A 20,296-nucleotide genomic window follows, 5' to 3' on the forward strand; every position below is an offset into this window, starting at 1 on the left:
AAAAATGAATGAGAGGAGTGCTTTGTTATTTGTTGCGTCTATATCCTCTTTTTAAAAATTAGTTGTTAAAAATATGTATTTTATCACTTCAACTTTATCATTTAGTTAAAGCTTTCTTTTCACTGAGCATCTTTTCTTTTTTTCTTTTCTTTTTGAAGGATGGCTCTGGATTCCTTACAAAAGCAAGCTGGGCTTTTCTTTCTTCTGCTATCAGTTTTAGGGGACATATTGCTCTCTGGTACTGTCATACCAATAAATCATCCCAGATTACTTGCAGTCTTACAGTACTAAAGCATACCGTGCATTTTAAAGGAAATGTGCTATTTTCTTTTCAATCAGATGAGCAATGTGAAGAGACTGCGGCCACGACTCAGTGCTATTCTCTTTAAGCTCCAGTTTGAAGAGCAGGTGAATAACATCAAGCCTGACATCATGGCTGTCAGCGCTGCCTGCGAAGAGATAAAGAAGAGCAGGAGCTTTAGCAGGTTGCTGGAACTTGTGCTGCTAATGGGAAACTACATGAACGCTGGCTCCCGGAACGCTCAAACCTTCGGCTTCAATCTTAGCTCTCTCTGTAAAGTGAGTTTGTCTTTTTAAAAACACGTATTTGCCTCTGCACTTCCTCATAAATTGTCAGCACTGATTATATTATTTAAATATTTTTATTTTCATGTGCTCATTATCAACAACTTGAGCCGTGAACCCAAACCCAGAGTGAACTAAGCTAATTTACTCAACCTCTGAATTAATCCAAATATTATTTTTCTCTGATCTACAAATCCAACTCAAGGATTTTGTTTAATAACAGAAATTATGTCATAAACTTTTGTTTTCTCTAACCAATGAATTGGAACATCAAAATATTTAAACCTAATATTTAATAAAGTTACCTGCATATATGATGGTATATGTATTGAGAATTGCTTAGGATTGCCACTAAAATTTTTATCTTTACCTATTTAAACATTTCTTTGCATTTATTTATGTATTTGTTTTTTTGTAGGCAGAATAAAGGGAGAAAAAAGTCAGATTGCTTTATATAAAGAGTAAATCATTATTATTATTATTATATAAAGGGAAATAAAACATAACTCAGATTTGAAATGTTTTTGTCTAAATATAATTTTAGAGGATATGAAAATTGAGTAAGCTGAGAGATTTTTTTTCTTCTGGGTTCTTCCACAAGTTAAATACTGTTTTACAGCAAATATATTCAGTGTTTCATTTAACAGAGCTCTTACCTAAATAATAGACCATAGTAATAGTGCTTTATTGATCTGCTTATAACAAATTCTTCTCAGTTACACATCACAAGAAAAGCCTTCTCTTGTTCTTGACCTGGTAACATCTACTTTCCCTGACTAAGGAATTTGATTATTTTTATTGCCAGTTAGGAAGGGAAGGTGAGAAAGAAGTTCAGCTTTAGCTGTGAGTTAATTTCTTGGTGCTTTCATAGCTTTTCTTACATGAGTTCCCAACCTAAGCCTCCCACTGGTATCAGCGCCTTGTGAGTTTTTTCCTTCTCCTGTCTTCATCTTTTTATTTTCTTTTTGTTTTCTTAGACTTCTATATTCTGTGAAATTGCTGGCATGATGTAATTCATAACACATTTATTGAAGACTCTGCCTGTTTATAGAATGCTTACTGATTTTATGCCAAGTGCTTGACCTAATCATCTCATTTAGTGTATATGATTAATATTTACCTAGCACAAGTGTAACTTACAGTGTTCACATTTAAACCATTAGTTGTGATTAAATTACTGAATAGAGCTTATATACAAAAATTTACAGTAGTAGAGTTTAGAGAGAAGGCCTATCTCAGCTGAGGAAGGGCAGTTCAGCATTCAGAGCAGAAAGGAATTGGAGCTAGAGCTAGGATAGTGTGTGTATGTTCCTCGAGAGGAGAGGAGAGGAGAAGGCATTCTAAGCAAGAGTCAACAGTTTGTATAAAAGGTTATGTGGCATGTGTGACACACTGAGTGATTTAGTGCACTGGGAGCCTGGATGGGAGTGGAGAAAATGAAAATACGGTAGTAAGTTGGCTGAGATTGTGAAAAGCCTCAAATGTCACACCTTATGGTGAAGGTTTTATGGAGACATGTTATTCCTGTAAGGCAAGTTATGTCATCAGATATCTTACAGGAAAATTATGCTAATAGCAGTTTGGAAAAACGAAAGCTACACTGTCTAGTACTGTCACCATTAGCCAAATATGTCTATTTAAATTGAAATTAGTTACAGTCTAAATAGAATTAAAATTTTAATTTCTCAATCATGCCATGTTTCGAGTGAATCAGCGCCCTTATGTACTGGCCACATAAATATAGCTCATTTCCATCATTGCAGAAGGTTCTACGGCACAGCGTTGGTTAGAGGGTGACAGTGAGAGAGACTCGGTCATTGGCTGACATGTAGCATGTGACCTTGGAGAGTGACAGAGGAAATGTAACTGAGAGAACAGATTGGGAAGACAAGGGGAGGTGAAGGAAAAAGGGTCAAAGAACTCCATGCTACTTACATTTTTGAAGTGGCTGCTGAAGAAATAAATGAGCTCAGGTTGTTTTTGGTGTTTCCTTCCCCTTGTTTACTTCAGTGTCTCAAAGGACATCTGATTGATGTGCCTCATTCGATTACGTAGCCAATATTTGTGTGTCCACCGATGATAGTCATTGTGCTTTGAGAAGAGGTGGTCCGAGCTAAGGAAGTAGCAGAGAGGCTGGGGGTAGAACAGGACAGGGACGCAGGGAAGTATAACAGTTAGGAACACCTAGGGAATTGGGGGGTGGTGATTATGAACGTGGAGGTTGAAGGACAAAGAGAAAGCTAGACTGCCAGGTCCAGGCTTTCCCTGAGAAAGGCGGCAAAGGAAGAAAAATGGATGCAGAGAAGGTGGCAGGGAGTTAAGTTCACACCTACAAATTCCCTGGAGTTGTTTCATGGTGCTAAGTGTCTTTCTCTTTAGATTTTGCATCTCAAAACTACAGCCGGGTCACAGAGTTGACCACATGCCTTGCCTGATGCCTTCCTCAAAAGAGGGATGTTGAGGAGTGATTAGGTCTTGATACCTAGCAACTTTTAAATAATAGCTGTTGAGTGAATGACAGTGTATGTAGACACAGTATTGCATCTCTTAGTTATTATATAGTTGAAAATAGACTGTGTCTCACAGTCATTGATGCATAGTAATTTTAAAATCTTTTGCCAATGCAATGCATACTGTTGTTATTTTACTATATAGTCAGTGTGCAAAGCACTAATTCTGTCTCCAGATAATAGAGTTGACTGTATTTTCAGGCAATGAGACTAGATATTTTAATTCCTCTTAGGAGACTTCTGTTGTACAAGAAATAAAATAAATATTAGAACTTCATACTTTTTATTAGCCTACATGTCAAGTTGAAAGCATATATTGAACAAGATGATATCTCATCATGTGTTTTTATCAGAAGTAGCAGCTTGATCTTTGACAATTGTGATTGAATTTTCACTCAGGGTATAAAGCATTTGGTTTGATTATAAGCCTCCATACAAGGAATCCCATATATACTTGAAAGTAGAAAGACAGGGTTATTTTTAATCTGTTAAAACATTCTGGGTAATCCTGTGACATTTAATATTCTGTTTCTAAAATTTTTACTTCTAAATGGCCTTTGTACATTTAGCTCTAGTGTGCATAAAAATTCATCTTATTAACTTTTCACAGTGTAGAATAATTACATGAGTGTTGAATTCCACATATATTATATATAAATTTTAGGAGCTAAATTATATCTTATACATTTGTAATTGAGATGGCTAGCTAAAATTACTCTGAGTTCAGAGAGAGAAAAGGGTTTGACTACTTTCTTTTGTCCCAAGGATTGGATATGACTTATGATAAATAAAAAGTGAAATGGAAGATAAACATAAACCATAATCTATTATTAAGATGTAAATAAAAATGAAAGTAGATGCATAGGTTTGAGACTTTCGGGGGTAAAAATGAAGTACAAACATGGTTATGAAACTTTTCATGAGCTAAAAATAGTGGTTTCTCTGATTAACCAAAGCTGGACTTCTTAAGAAGAAATTTGCATGTGGCCTGACCTGGCAGTGGTACAGTAGATAGGACATTGGCCTGGGACGTGGAGGACCCAGGTTCGAGGCCCTGAGGTCGCCAGCTTGAGTGCAGGGTCACTGGCTTGAAGTCCAAGTCATTGGCTTGAGCAAGGGGTCACTTGGTCTGCTGTAATCCCCCAGTCAAGGCACACATGAGAAAGCAATCAATGAACAACTAAGGTGCCTCAACAAAGAATTGATGCTTCTTATCTCTCTCTCTTCCTTCCTGTCTTTCCCTCTCTCTGTCTCTCTCACTAAAAAAGAAAAAAAGACATTTTGCATAGGTATAATTATTAAGGAAAAATGTGGTGTGAAGCTATATTATTAGAAATAATAAGTGAAAATATCCCTTTCTTGTCCCCTATGCATTCAGGGCTTCTTAGGACTTGACACTCCAAGAGAATCCTCTTAGTAAGATTATTATTAACTTTAGTTACAGTAATGCTACTTCAAATTTAAGAAAAACGGGATAAGTACCTTGCTTGCTGATGGCACGGGTTTTCAAATGGATTAACCTTAGACTTGTAATTTAGGACAATGGATAGACTACTTTTTATTCACAAAAGTCCTCCAAAGATATGACTAGACTTTAAATAAAAACTGGATAATAGTTTGATTTTTTTCCCCTATTGATTTGAGAGAGAGAGTAAGGGAGGGAAGGAGAGAGAGAAGCATCAACTCACTGTCCTACTTATTCGTTCCCCTTGTGCATTCATTGATTGCTTCTCATGTGTACACTGGCTAGGGATCAGGCCCATGACATCGACATGCTGGCATGATGATTTATCCCCCCTGAGCTTCCTGCTCAGAGCAGGTAGTTTGATATTATATTGTTTTTTAGGAGCTTTATTGATTAAATGCAAATATATAACCTTAGAAATTTCATCTGCAAATGGTAGGTGTTTGCTTAACCAAAATGCCTACCTGGAAAAATTTGTATGTGGTGAATGTTGAAGTTTGTTCTCTAAATAATGTTGGTGGGGCCAGGATCTTTTTTTCGCCCAAGTAGATCTAGCAAAAGAATGATTGACCCAACCATCAAAGTTCACCACCATATTAAAATATGAGACACATTTAACCTGTAAATATAAAATCTGATGTTATCAATCCCCATGCAGTAAATATAACTTGCGTTTAATAGTGTTTATTAGTGTCTGATGTGATGTGTTTTCTCAGTGAATACAACTGGATGAATGAAACAGCTATGAAATGTAGCTCTTTGTTTTAGGTGATTAAGCTGACTTCTTATATTAGGATAGTAATAAATTTTGGAAAAGTTCAACTGTAATAACTATTTTTTTGTCAGCATTTGTGCTGTTATTTGGGGGACGGTGGAATGCAGAAACAAATAACCACTGTTTCTGCTAAAAATCTGCCCACAGTATCACTTTGTTAGGGAACTTTCCGTTCTTTGTGGCAGTAGAGCATAAGGTGAGTTCATCTCAAAGAGAATCCATCAAAGGATGCAGGAGAATGGGGCTCTGGGCCTTGGGAGTTAGGTGTTAAAGGTGGGTGGGGTTGCCATGCAAGATTGATTTTTGTCTAAGTTCACTTTTCTAGTGGATGAAAATTTTATCTACTCTTCTATATATTCCTTTTACAAGCACAGGCCAAAATTGATAAACTTCGTCAAAGTTGTGACAGGCAAGCTTTTTTAGATAATATGTTGAACTTTCTTTTTCTTCTACAAACTCTAGTGAGTGACTTCTTAAAATTGTGAACAGCTCCCCTTTCAGGACACTGATTCTCCCCCTGGAGTGCCCTTGAGGAAATACACCAGCCCCACATTAGATGACTGCAGAGTGTGTGTGTGTGTGTGTGTGTGCATCCTGATTAGTATCAGTTGTTTTTTTTTTGGGGGGGGGGAGCGGTTTCAAAGGGCAATTCTAATGCACAGACTGAACTGAGAATTGCTTACCTGTCTTCTGCCCTACTTCCTTTCCCCAGAATGGAAGATCCTGGATTGGTGGTGTGTAACTAACCAACAAACATAAAAAAGCAAAACCTAACCAACACCAAAACAAAACAAACAAAAAAACTACTACTTTATTTTGGGACGAGTGGTGGAAATATTTCCATAAAATGTTGCCTCTTTTTTGCCAAGCTAAGCACTATTCTGAGAATGAAAGGACTAAAGAAATATGAATTTCAGGTACACAGTGAAACTGAAATAAGTTGATGGCCAGTGTCCTGGGTTGTTTTGCAAGACTCTACCTGGTACAGGTCAAGTTTCAGTGTTTATAAACAGCAGGAGACAAATACATCCACCTGTTATAGGCAGTTTGGATTTTGCCTACCTGTTACAGTCACGCAGGTTAATACCGTGAATCTTTTTGTGTGAAATTTTAATTCTTATATGTCACCTTTTCCTTTACTCTTTGAAATTATTTTTAAGAAAGAACTCTGCCAAACCAATCCATTGTTCCATCTGCAGTCCGCATTTTAGAAATTTAGAGACATTTTTATTCTTTATCAAATTGGCAAAATCACACTAGTAAATTTTGGCACCCTTTGAAAGCAAAGCAGTTTTTGGCCAAAGACTTGCAGATAACAAATGCCATTCTTATTTCACATCCAGCCAATGAAGTCACTAAAATACTGACTCCTGAAGCAATGTGAAACTGTTTAGAATTCTTAAACCCTTTAACTCATTCATTAACACGTTTAATAGATTCCATTTTGCAAGAAACATTTTTTTTAAGATTTCTTTTTATTTTATTTTATTTTATTTTTTACAGAGACAGAGAGAGAGTCAGAGAGAGAGAGAGATAAGAAGCATCAATCATCAGTTTTTCGTTGCGCATTGCGACACCTCAGTTGTTCATTAATTGCTCTCTCATACGTGCCTTGACCGTGGGCCTTCAGTAGACCGACTAACCCCTTGCTTGAACCAGTGACCTTGGGTCCAAGCTGATGAGCTTTTGCTCAAACCAGATGAGCCCGCACTCAAGCTGGCGGACTCGGGGTCTTGAACCCTGGTCCTCGGCATCCCAGTTCGATGCTCTATCCACTGCCCCACCACCTGGTCAGGCTCATTTCACAAGAAACATTTAATTGTTTTTATTAACTAGTGTTTTTGATAAGTTTATATACATTATATCTGTTTTTATTGCTATTAAACATTGTAAATTAGAATTATTTTAATAGAATTATAAAAGACCCAAGTAGCTTTGCTCACAGTCATCAAAGACATCACTTGTATGCTATACCTCACTGCTTCTATGACACGTATTGCTAATCTGTCAAACTTATTTTTCCCTCACAGCCTCAGAGTCCCCCTTAACACCTTGCATATCAACAGTTACTACAAATCAGAGGATGCACCCAATATAAGTCTTGCTTGCCATTCCTGGTATTTACATTTTATGAATGAAAAGTCAAAGCTTAAATGGGATGCTCCCTTTTTGAAACTCTAGGAAGCTTGTTATTTTGCTCTCCTTTACCATGAATCTGCATTTTTGGGTTCAGAGGCAAAACGTATAACATATTATCTATACTAACCAATAGTATTTATGAGCATTTATTAGATGGCAGGGAAGAGTATGGTTATGAAATACTTGTAATACCAAAACTAGACAAAGACATGACAATAAGGGAAAATTTGTACGGGAAATCTTAGCTAATGCAATAAGACTAGAAAATACAATAAAAGGAATATAAATTTGAAAGAGGCCTTGGCCAGGTAGTTCAATTTGTTAGAGTGTCGTCCCAATGTGCTAAGGTTGTAGATTCGATCCCCAGTTGGAGCATATACAAAATCAACCAATAAATCCCCAAGTAAGTGGAACAACAAATTGATGTTTCTCTCTTCCTCTTTCTCTCTCCCAAATCAATAAATAAAAATTTAAAAATATTTAAACTTGGAAGAAATAATTAAAACTATTTATAGGTAAAATAATTGCCTATGTAGAAAAGTCCCCCCAACCATGCCCCCCCCATACACACACAAATACTTTCTGGAACAAAAGAGCAGTTATAGCCAAGTTTTAGCATATAAAGTGGACATAAAGTGTCAGTTCTCTCCTAATAATAGCAATGAACAATTAAGATTTGAAATCAAAGAGAGAATATCTTTACATTAGTACCCCCCAAATTAATACTTATGTTTTAATCTAAACAAGTATGTATAAGATCTGTATGAGGAACTCTATAAAACTTTGATGAAAGAAATAAAAAAGACTTAAAAAATATATATATATTCCATGTTCATGGAAAGGAACATTTAATATTGTTAGGATGTCAGTTGTTTCCAACTTGATCAATAGATTTAATGCAATCCCAATTAAAATTCTAGTAAGTTATTTTGTGGATATTGGCAAACTGATTATAAACTTTATATTGATATATAAAGACCCAGAAGAGCAAATACAACACTGAAGAAGAATTACAAAGTCAGAAGACTGACATTTCCTGACTTCAACACTTAAATAGAGCTACAGTGATCAAAGTATTGTAGTATTGACAAAAAAAACCCCAGATAGTGAAGCAGAATTGAGAGCCCTGAAGAAGTCCCACACAGGTACAGTCAGCTAATCATGACAAAAGACCAAAGACAATTCAGTGGAAAAAGAATAGTCTTTTAAAGAAGTGGAGAAACTGGATACCTACATGTTAAAAAAATATATCTAGCCTGACCAGGCGGTGGCGCAGTGAATAGAGTGTTGGACTGGGACGCAGAGGACCCAGGTTAAAGACCCCGAGGTCTCCAGTTTGAGTGTGGACTCATCTGGTTTGAACAAGGCTCACCAGCTTGAACCCAAGGTTTCTGGCTTGAGCAAGGGGTCACTCGGTCTGCTGTAGCCCCCCAGTCAAGGCACGTATGAGAAAGCAATCAATGAACAACTAAGGAGCCGCAACAAAGAATTGATGCTTCTCATCTCTCTCCCTTCCACTCTGTCTGTTCCTCTCTCTGTCTCTGTCACAAAATAAATTAATTTAAAAAAAATATATATATATATCTAGACCTAGACCTCATACTGTTCCCCAAAATTAAAAGAGATCAGAAAGCTAAATTTATAATGGAAAACTAAACAATTAATAGAAAATAACAAGAGAATAACATAAGGTGCTCTAGGTGTTGGTGAGGACTTTTTAGGTCACATATCAAAAGCATGATATCTGAAAGAAAAAAATTGGTAAGTTGGGCTTAATAAATTAAAAGCTGTTTTGCAAAAGACCCTGTTAAGAGGGTCAAAAAACCATATACTGGAGATAATCTTTGCAAAACCGATAACTGATGAAGGGCTTGTGTCTAAAATATTAAAAAACAAACAACTAAACTGAACAGTAAGAAAACAACCCTATTAAAAAATGGTCAAAAGACCTGAGTAGGTAACTCAACAAAGATTTACAAATGGCAAATAAATGTATGAAAGGATATTTAACATCATATTATCAGAGAAGGCAGTTAGTTATCAACAAAAGAAAAGGGAGCAAACTGAAAATGACTAAGTCAGGAAATAGCAGTTTCACAGTCACCCATGGGGAGTAATTGGCATCTTTCTGGACAATATCCTATCTAGGCAACCAGGCAGGAGGGACAGACTTACCGCCACCCCAGAGGGTAGCGAGCATCATTCTAACAACGTAGGGAACGACAAAATGGCTCAGAGAAATTCTTTTTGCTTAGTGCATGCGTAGTAGGAACCAAAATGGCAGCCAGGTAGGGGGCAGGACATAGCCTGGGCAAGTGTGGGAAAAGGACTGGATTGGAAAAGGGAACAATCCCCTAGAATATCCTGGAATGAGATTGGATAGGAGGAGGCACCAACACAAGCCTGGGGAAAGGCAGGAAAGAAGTTGGATTGTTTGAAAGAAAGCCTGCTCTTTCCCAAACTCAAAAAATATATAGAGGCTTAGCTGCCCCAGGGCGGCTATTACTACACCCTACCCGCTCAGCTCTCTGCCTCCCTTAGAATGTACTGTCACTTGTCATTTTGCTGTAATTTTGCCATTTTCCCTAAACTCCTTTCAGGTATCCCTGTAATTTTTTTCCTTCAACACTGCTGAAGAACCACAGCCTCCAGTAACAATATTTCATTAGGAATTTGCAAGCTAAAATAATGAGATATACTACATACCTATTAGAATGGCTAAAATCCACAGCATAGCCACTTTGAAAAAAGGTTTGACATTTACAAGACTATATACAGTTTTAACATAAGATTCAGTAATCACATTTCTGTGTATCCAAAGGAGTTGAAAACCTGTGTACAAATATTTATAGCAACTTTATTTATATTTGCCAAATTTTAGAAGCAACTGAGATGTTTTTTCAGTAGGTGAATGTATAAACAAACTTATACATTCATATGATAGATTAGTATTTAGTGATACAAAGAAATGATTTCTCAAACCAGGAAAGGACAGGGTGGAACCTTAAATGTGTTTTGCTAAGTGAAAGAAGCCAATCTGAAAAAGCTATGTACTCCGATTCCAACTATAGTTCACCTTTGAATAATGCAGGCTTAAACTGTACATGTCCACTTATACGGGGAACTTTTTCAATAAATACAGGAAATGTATTTGCTCTTCCTTAGGATCTTAATACTTCTTTTCTCTAGCTTACATTATCATAAGAATACAGTAAATAATATATAAAATCTACAAAATATGTTAACTTATCCGTAAGGCATATCAGCAACAGTAAACTACTAATAATTAAGGTTTGGGGGAGTAAAAAAATTTATTTTTACTGATTTTTGAGAGAGAGTAAGAGGGAGAGAGAGAGAGAGTCACTGATTTGTTGTTCCACTCATTTATGCCTTCATTGGTTGATTCTTGTATATGGCCTGTCTGGGGATCAGACCCACAACCTTGGGATATTGGGATGATGCTCTAACTGAGCTACCTGGCCAAAGCTGGGGAGTCGAAAGTTCATTCATATATTTTACTGCAGTGTGGTGATGCCACTAACCTCTGTGTTGTTCAAGAGTCAACTGTATATGATAATGTGGAGTGATGTTATAGAAACAGTAAAAAGATCAGTGGTTGCCATGGGTAGTGGAGGAGAAGAAAAAAGGAAGAGTTGAATACACGGACCATGGGGAGTCTTTTTTAGGGTGGTGAAACTATTCTCTATGACACTGTAATGACAGACAGGTGATATTATGTGTTTGTCAAAACCCATATAACTGGAGCACATAGAAGGGAACCTCTAAAGCAGGCGTCCCCAAACTACGGGCCGCAATGCGGCCCCCTGAGGCCATTTATCCAGCCCCCACTGCACTTCTGGAAGGGGCACCTCTTTCATTGGTGGTCAGTGAGAGGACCACTGTATTTGGCAGCCCTCCAATGGTCTGAGGGACAGTGAACTGGCCCCCTGTGTAAAAAATTTGGAGACCCCTGCTCTAAAGTAAACTCTGAATTTCCATCTTAAGACTGCTTTCACTGTGTGAAATATATTCTGGTTGTTGCATTTTTATTTTCATTTGTTTTAGGTATCTTGATTTCTCCTTGGTCTCTTTGTTAATCCAGTTATTTAGTAACATATTATCTATCCTCCATGGCTTTATTTTTTAGTATTTTCCCTATGATTGATTTCTTGTTTCGTACCATTGTGGTCAAGATGCTGGATATGATTTCAGTCTTATTAAATGTATTCAGATGTCTTTTGTGTCCTAACATGTGGTCTCTCCTAGAAAATGTTCTATGTACACTTGAACATATACTGCTGCTTTGGGGTGAAATGTTCTCAGAAAGCAATTAAATCCATCTAACGTAGTGTGTCATTTTTTTTTTTTTTTTTTGTATTTTTCTGAAGCTAGAAACGGGGAGAGACAGTCAGACAGACTCCCACATGCGCCCGACCGGGATCCACCTGGCACGCCCACTAGGGGGCGACGCTCTGCCCACCAGGGGGCGATGCTCTGCCCCTCCGGGGCATCGCTCTGTTGTAACCAGAGCCACTCTAGCGCCTGGGGCAGAGGCCAAGGAGCCATCCCCAGCGCCCGGGCCATCTTTGTTCCAATGGAGCCTCGGCTGCGGGAGGGGAAGAGAGAGAGAGGAAGGAGAGGGAGAGGGGTGGAGAAGCAGATGGGCGCTTCTCCTTTGTGCCCTGGCCGGGAATCGAACCCGGGACTTCTGCACGCCAGGCTGACGCTCTACCACTGAGCCAACCGGCCAGGGCCACGTAGTGTGTCATTTAAGACCGCCATTCCCTTGTTCATTTTCTTTCTGGAAGATCTATCCATTGATGTCTTTGAGGTGTTAAGGTCCCTTATTATAAGTGCATTACTGTCGATCTTTCCCTTTATGTTCATCAAGATTTGCTTAATATATTTAGTTGCTGTTGTCTTGGCTACGTAAATAAATGTTTACAAGGGTTATATTTTCTTGGATTGCTCAGTCTGTCATTATGTAGTATCCTGCTTTTTCTTCTAGTATAGCCTTTATTTTAAAGTCTATATTGTGAGATGTAAGTATTGCTATCCCAGCATTTTTTTCATTCCATTTGAATGAAATTTCTTTTTTTCATCTGCTTGAAATATCTCTTCCATCCTTTACTTTCAGCTGTGTATATTTTTTTTCTCAGGTGGGTGTCTTGTAAACAGCATATATATGGGTCTTATTTTTTTTTTATCTATTCAGCTACCCTATATCTTTTGATTGAAACATTTAAGCCATTTATATTTAAAGTCATTATTGATAGGTACGTATTTATTGCCATTTTATTCTGTAACTGTGCTCCTGTTTTTTGTTTTGTTTTGTTTTTTCTTATTCTTAAAGAAGACCCTTTAACATTTCTTCATAATATTGGTTTGGCGGTAATGAACTCCTTTAGCCATATATATATACACACACACACACATTTTTATTTATTTTTTGTCTAGGAAGCTCTTCATTTTTTCTTTAATTTTAAATGGTTGTCTTGCTGGGTAAAGTAGTCTTCGTTTAGGTTCTAGCTTTTCATCACTTTGACTATTTCATTCCAGTCCCTTTTGGCCTGCAAAATTTCTGTTGAGAAATCAGCTGGCAGCTCTCGTGTAGATAACTGTCTTTCACTTGCTGCTTTTAAGGATTCTCTCTATAAACTTTACCATTTTAATTATGATGTGTTGGCCCTTGCTGTTCATCTTGCTTGAGAATCTCTGCTCTTCCAGGACTTGTGTATCCTTTTCTTTCAACAGGTTAGGCAGATTTTTAGTCATTATTTCTTCTATCCCTTGCTCTTCTCCTCCTGGTACCCCTGTGATGTGGATGATGTTATGCTTCCACTATCCAAATGGCCTCTGATCCATCCAACTTACTCTTTATTTCTTTCAGTGTGTTCTTCATTTCAGGGATTTGTATTTTTCATTTCTGACTTTGTTTTATGGTTTCTATGTTCTTTTTCATGCTGTTGTACATTTTTATAACCATTACTTTGAATTGTATATCTGATAAATTGCTAACCTCCATTTCATTTAGTTTTTTTCCTGGAGATTTCTCCTGTTTTTACATTTGGGGCCTGTTTTTATTTTTTATCTTCATTTGGTTGCCTCTTTGTGTCTGTTTCCATGTGTTAGCTGGATCTGCTGTGATTCCTAGTCTTGGCGGAGTGGCCTTATGCATTGGTGCAATCTCCTTGATCACCTGAGCTGTGTTCTCCAGGGTTGTTTGTTGTATGGGTATGTGAGCTTGACTGTTGTGATTGAGTCTTGATTACTATTGGCTCCTTTGTGTGTGGAATCATCCTTCTGGCTCTCTGACTGGGAGGCTTAACTCTGACCACGGTGTGTGAGTTTCTGTGCAGGTGCTGAACACACGAAGCAGAATTTGCCTCAGCAGTATCTCGTACCTGCCACAGTCTCCCTTTGGGTATGCTGCTTGTGAAGCTTACTAGATGTTGTGCTCATGTCTGTAGCTGGCCTTTGAGTGTGTTGGTTCTCAGCCCATTGGGAGGGACTGTGGTGCAGACCAATGTCAGACACTGCCAGTGACCCACCCTGCGCAACCTGTTTGGAGCTACAAGCGATCTACAGGTTGTGCCTGCCTTTGCTGTACCTGGGTGTGGGCAGGAAGGGCCACGCGGCACACCAAGGCTGACTTTTACCATCACTGGGCCTGGGGGCAGGTCAGCCAGATTCCCAAGGCATCCTGAGATCTGCTTCCTCCTGTCTTTCTCTGCTAGCTGCCTGTTAGGCTCAGTCACTGAAAGAGTCTCTGGCAATACTCAACTTGCATGAGGTAGATTGGTGGTCACCAGAGTGATACAGGTTCAAACTCATCAACATGCTGGGTCTGAGGTCACTCAGCAGATGTCCCCAATTACACCAAGTTTAGCTCTCAACCTCTGGGTGCTTGCACATCTTTGTTTTGGGTTGGAGTCTCAGGGAGTCATCAGGGTGAGGCCAGCAGAGTTTATCAGGACCAAACCTACTAAGATTTGGCCACTCTGCTCTAGTCCGCTGTGCAAGGGAAAAATGTTCTCTACCCTAGAGCTGTACAATCCAGTCTCTCCCAGATTCTGCCGAGAGGAGACAGAGTGCAGCAGGGTGGGGACACAGGGAGTTGGGAAGATGGAGCTAGAGGATCTCCTGTGAGGGTGAAGTGCTGGTCAGGCTTCCAGCAAGGTGGGGAGGGTGTGGTCCCCATCTTAGAACCACACAACTCAGTCTTTGACAGCCCCTGAGAAAGAGGAGTCCAAAGGTTGGGATTATTGTTTTTCCCCAGGTTGATGCCACATGGAGTAGACTATTCCACCCAAGAAAGATGGCATCTGTGGTGTGGGAGCGTTGCTCAGCACAGGGACCCTTAGCCAGTGTCCTGTCAGCTCTTTCCCCAGAGCCACAACTCCCCAACTCTCCTCATGTGGTTTAGTCCACTTTGCCCTCCCTCCACCAGGGCCCAGGGTGAGTGGCTGCAAACAAACTTTTTCTGTTGGTGATTTATGAGGGTGCCTGTGTCTCTAGAGGACTCTTGTCTCTCCCTGGCAGATAGAAACCATGCTGCAGCTTTTCACAGCAAGATGTTATATAGGTGCCTGTTCCCACCTCTGGTGCTCTGGGTAGGGGAGTCTGGCTTGGGTTTGAGACCACAACACATTTCTCAGGGTTGTCCCCCAATGCTGGGATCTCTCTCTGCAACCTCAGTCTCTGCTTATGAGAGCAGTCCCAGCCCTTTTGGTGTCTCTACCCTTCTACCAGTCTCAATGTGACTTCTGTAAATCCTTGGTTATAAGACCTCTTCAGCTAATCTTCGTTGGTTATTCAGGTTAATTATTCAGTAATTTAGCTGTAATTCTGATTTGGTGCTGGAAGGAGGTAAGTATAGCTTTCACCTACTCTACTGCCATCTTGGCTCCCAATAATAGTCTTAATTAAAACAATTAGAAGATTAAAAAATTAATTTAAAACTGATTCATTTATATTAACTAAATAATATTGAGCTATTTTAAATCTCTTGTTCAATAATGGGGTAGTATAAGTATAAATAGAATGTTGAATAATATAGTAGATAATTTAATAGTTAAATTTTAATGAAACACAGGAATATTTTTCATATTTTATGCTTACTAGCATCCTAAAGAAATATTTTTAAAATATAGTTTAAGGAAAGTATGTTTGTGTAGATATGGTATAAACCAGCTTATTTTAATTATAGAGGTTCATATTATAGGATACCCTTGCTTATTTAATGATTCAATTTTTATTTTCATTTTGGTATGAAAATTAATTAAAAATATAAAAATTTTATATATGAATGCCAGAAATTTATCTTATTATCTATTTTACCTAGAATTGATTGACCTCTACCCATCTTTGAAATCACAAAAGTTTTATTATATATATTAAAAATGATTATGGCAGTGCCAGTTAACCATCTTGTTTTGTTCATGTTAACATTTTAAATTTCATTCATTCTAGAGAGATACACCATGTGTTTAAATAATTAGGAAATGATTATGTTCATGTTAAGCATATCAGAAAATATTTTCTATAATTGTGGGTTGGTTTTTCTAGTGATCTTGACTTTTTTAACTTTTTTTTTTTTTATTTATTTATTTTATAGAGATGGAGAGAGTCAGAGAGGGATAATCAGGGACAGACAGACAGGAGCTGAGAAATGAGAAACATCAGTCATTAGTTTTTTGTTGCGCATTGCAACACCTTAGTTGTTCATTGATTGCTTTCTCATATGTGCCTTGAACGCGGGCCTTCAGCAGACCAAGTAACCCCTTGCTCGAGCCAGAGACCTTGGGTCCAAGCTGGTGAGCTTTTGCTCAAACCAGATGATCCGGCACTCAAGCTGGCTCGAGGTCTCGCACCTGGGTCTTCCGCATCCCAGTCTGACGCTCTATACACTGCGCCACTGCCTGGTCAGGCGACCTTTTGAACTTTTTATCTTAGCAAATATGATATAGTCTTTGGAAGTTTGTATTTACACATTCATTTTTGTGAGATACCTTTAACTTATAGTAGATATACCAATCACTTTATTCTGCAAATGATTTGAAATGTGATATTATGTATACTGTTTAAGTCTGTGGAAGGTTAAACTTTACACATGTTTTCATTCAACCATATTTATGTATTTTGTCAGCAATGATACATTAGTAATTTTAAAAGACTTCATGTTTGAGTTATGGGATTCAGGTGGCATTTTATTAATATTATAGCTAGAACAATATAAAGAATATCATGCTCTCACAACTAGAAATGACCTAAGGGTATATATAGGGTGTCCATTTGTACAGGCTTTCCAGGCTCAAATTTCCAGATTATAGAGCTTTGGTATTTTAAATGACATATTAATGCTCTTTTGTCTTAGCACTATTTTTGTCCATTGTGTTTTTGAGAGTTTTGTTTCTTTTGATGTATAATAATAGTAAGACCCTCTAGATCAGGGGTCTCAAACTCAACTCAGCATGTGGGCCACAGAGCAAGATCACAACCGTTAGGCGGGCCGCACTAGGTCTACAAAAAGCAACTGTTACGCAACACTTTTCTCACTGCAGTTGAAAACAAAAAAAAATCAGTACAAAATTGTTCGGCGGGCCGCATGTGGCCCACAGGCCGCGAGTTTGAGACCCCTGCTCTAGATAAAGACTTTTGTAGAGGAACTATATTTGTGGTGGTTAAGAACTTTGAACTCACTTAGACATGGATGCAAATCTTGGCTTTCCCAGGTGGCAGCTATGCAATCTCTTCTTTTCTCCTTAACAATAGGTATAATAATAGTCATTTTCTCATAGGGATGTTGTGTGTTTTAAGCACTAATCCTATATTTTTGTCTAGTCCCTGTCTCAAAGTAACTGCCACCTGGGAGAGCAGCAGCTGTCATCCTCAGCAGGAATACTCTTCACTAGTTAGGGTCTTCTAGATTCATGGGGCCATTACACCTGCTCATAATTTTGTCATTTTTCTGGTGTTCACTAATGTCCACAACATTAAAAATAGTTGGTGCTGCCTGACCAACTGGTGGCACAGTGGATAGACTGTTGTACTGGAATGCAGAGGGCCCCGGTTCAAAATCCCGAGGTCGCTGGCTTGAGCATGATGAGGTTGCTGGCTTGAGTGTGGGATTATAGACATAACCCCAGGGTCGAAGGCTTGAGCCCAAAAGTTGCTGGATTGAAGCCCCAGATCGCTGGCTTGAGCCCAAGGTCGCTGGTTTGAGCAAGGGGTCACTTGCTTTGCTGTAGCCCCCCAGTCAAGGCACATATGAGAAGGTAGTCAATGAACAACTAAGGTGTCTCAATGAAGAATTGATGCTTCTTATCTCTCTCCCTTCCTGTCTGTCTGCCCCTATCCGTCCCTCTCTTTGTCTCTCTCTCTCTCTTTCTCTGTCTCTGAAAAAAGAAAATAGAAAAAAAATAATTTGTGCTGTTTGGATACATACCTAGATTACAGGAACATAGTGGGAGGAGAATTACTAATTTAACGATATTTTTAAGACATAAGTTTTATTCTCAAAGAATAAAGTGAGTTGTAGTCTTTGAATCAAGAAAATCACCAAGAAGATAGGTTTATTTTAAGAATTTTCTTCATTGTGACTAAAACAATGGAATATTCTTTAAATGTCATCCAAATTTGTGGTGAATACTTTTGAAATATTTCAAAACCTTGCATTGTAGCAACAAAGAACTTCTCCAAACTGACAACTAGGCCATGATTTATTACAGGATCTGCTTTTAACATTATTTTGTCTGGAATGAACAGAGTGGCTGTAGAAAGTCCATCCATCTTTTTGTTTATTTGACATCTGTGCCACATTAAATGTACCTTAAAGAAACAATATATAAATAAGAAATTCTACTTAACAGAGATGATTACTCATCAGGAAGATAAATCTCTTCACAATAATACAAAAGGAATACTGTCAAGCAATTTCTGTTAAATTTAAATAAAGCATATTTTTATACCTGAATGAATTTTCAAAGCAAATAGTTTAGCTTCAGTTTCTTTCCAAAGTTAGCATTACAGAATATGCTCAAGTTCTTTCTTTTCAGCAAAATTATCACTATCTCCCAGGCTTTCCTTTTCTAGCTCAGTCACTGATTATGTTTGATATGAGAAATTAGTAGAAATAGAATATCCCCTCTTTACTGTTAATGTTTTATCAAAAAGGTGAAAAAAGTTAAGCGTCCGAGAGATAAAAATTTTGAAAAAAATACTTTGTTATGCTTTCATGCTGCTGGGAGGGTCTGTTTATTGCTTTAAGTGATTTGGGGAAGGAAGGAGGGAATAGAATAATTGAGGAAGGAAGAATGACAGCATCATGCAATTTTTTTCTGAGAATGTTAGGACCTGAATAAAAAATGTCTGGCCTGGGATTTAGAGCAATATCGTAGTTCTGAAACGTGATACCGTGCATTGTCAACAAATGGTCTCTATTTGTGTTTCTTATTTGAACATTTTTATTTGTAGGTCTAATTTTAGATTTATTTATTGAAATTTTGCAGGTTTTCTTTTTTCAGTGTCTCATTTGTTAAATATAGATTTCGGAAGGATGGGAGACTTCTGCTTTCTTTTACAATGCAGAGTATACTTTTTAATATTAAACCGTTACCAATATGTTACTTGCTGGTCAGTTGATGTTTTTAATAATGCAACCAAGGTTCCATCCTCTTCTGTAAATTAGTGTTTAGCTTTATGTTTGTCTCTAAATACTTGAATGTATTTCACCTGGGTCCTTAACATTATTGAACTTGTAGATGCTACACAAACTAGTATTTCTAGAATTCTAATTCTAAATTTTTCTTGCTCATGAATAAAGATCAAGATTGATTCCGTTCACCTGACCAGGCAGTGGTGCAGTGGATAGAGCGTTGGACTGGGACTCAGAGGCCTCATGTTTGAAACCCCAAGGTCACCGGCTTGAGCAAGGGGTTGCTGGCTTGAGCTTGGGATCATAGACATGACCCCATAGTCGCTGGCTTGAAACCCATGGTAGCTGGCTTGAGCCCAAGGCCGTTGGTTTAAGCAAGGGGTCCCTCACTCTGCTATAGGCCCTGGTCAAGGCACATATGAGAAAGCAATCACTGAACAACTAAGGAGCTGCAATGAAGAATTGATGATTTTCATCTCTTCCCCCTTCCTGTCTGTCTCTATCTCTCTCTCTTTCTCTGTCAAAAAAAAAAAAAAAAAAAGATTGATTCACTTAGTTGTTGGATCATCAAGATTTGATTTTTTATTTTTGATATATTAGTCCTAACAGTTGCTGGCTGTTTGGCTATATTATTAATATTACTGGGCACTCTTTCTAGGCTTTACGAATAATAGAGGGAGATGATGCTTGTGTTAACATTCCACACAGGCTGCATCTAGTTTCGCATAAAGGAGCATGATAAAGAATGGTGTAAACTAGGAGCTGAATGCCTCAGAAAGGACAGCGTTCCCCAGGCAGTCACTGCTGGAGAGGGGAAGACGGTGGGGAATAAAGAACTACACTATTAGGATGCTTTAAAAACAAAAAATGACAGTTTTTATGCTCTTTATTGTAGAAATGAAAACTATTATATTTGTGAAAGTTTGCTACTTTTAATCTGGCCTTATTTAGTTAAGATGATAGTAGGAATGCAATTATAGGGTTGAAAGGTAACTTTCCGTAAGTTGAATCAACATTCTCAGCATAGGTAAAAACTAAAATTTAAAGAAAGATTCTAACTGGCCCGTGCATGCAAAAATAATCTCTGAACTGAGATTATAACTAGATTTCTTCATTTTTATCCTAGTGTTGTTTTAAATTAGATGTTGCTGTTCTATTAACACCAA

General features: G+C 38.0%; 1 protein-coding gene across 2 annotated transcripts in view; it reads left to right on the forward strand.

The window, feature by feature from the left end:
* The window catches only part of DIAPH3 (diaphanous related formin 3), a 522,354-nt gene that overhangs the window by 287,444 nt on the left and 214,614 nt on the right, over positions 1-20,296 (forward strand). For both annotated transcript variants that reach the window (XM_066380803.1, XM_066380804.1), the window contains one exon: positions 340-579. In XM_066380803.1, the coding sequence (XP_066236900.1) occupies positions 340-579 (240 nt within the window). The remainder of the gene's footprint in view (positions 1-339; positions 580-20,296) is intronic.

This window comes from Saccopteryx leptura, chromosome 4 (genome assembly GCF_036850995.1).
Source record: "Saccopteryx leptura isolate mSacLep1 chromosome 4, mSacLep1_pri_phased_curated, whole genome shotgun sequence".
In the NCBI taxonomy this organism is placed as follows: domain Eukaryota; kingdom Metazoa; phylum Chordata; class Mammalia; order Chiroptera; family Emballonuridae; genus Saccopteryx; species Saccopteryx leptura.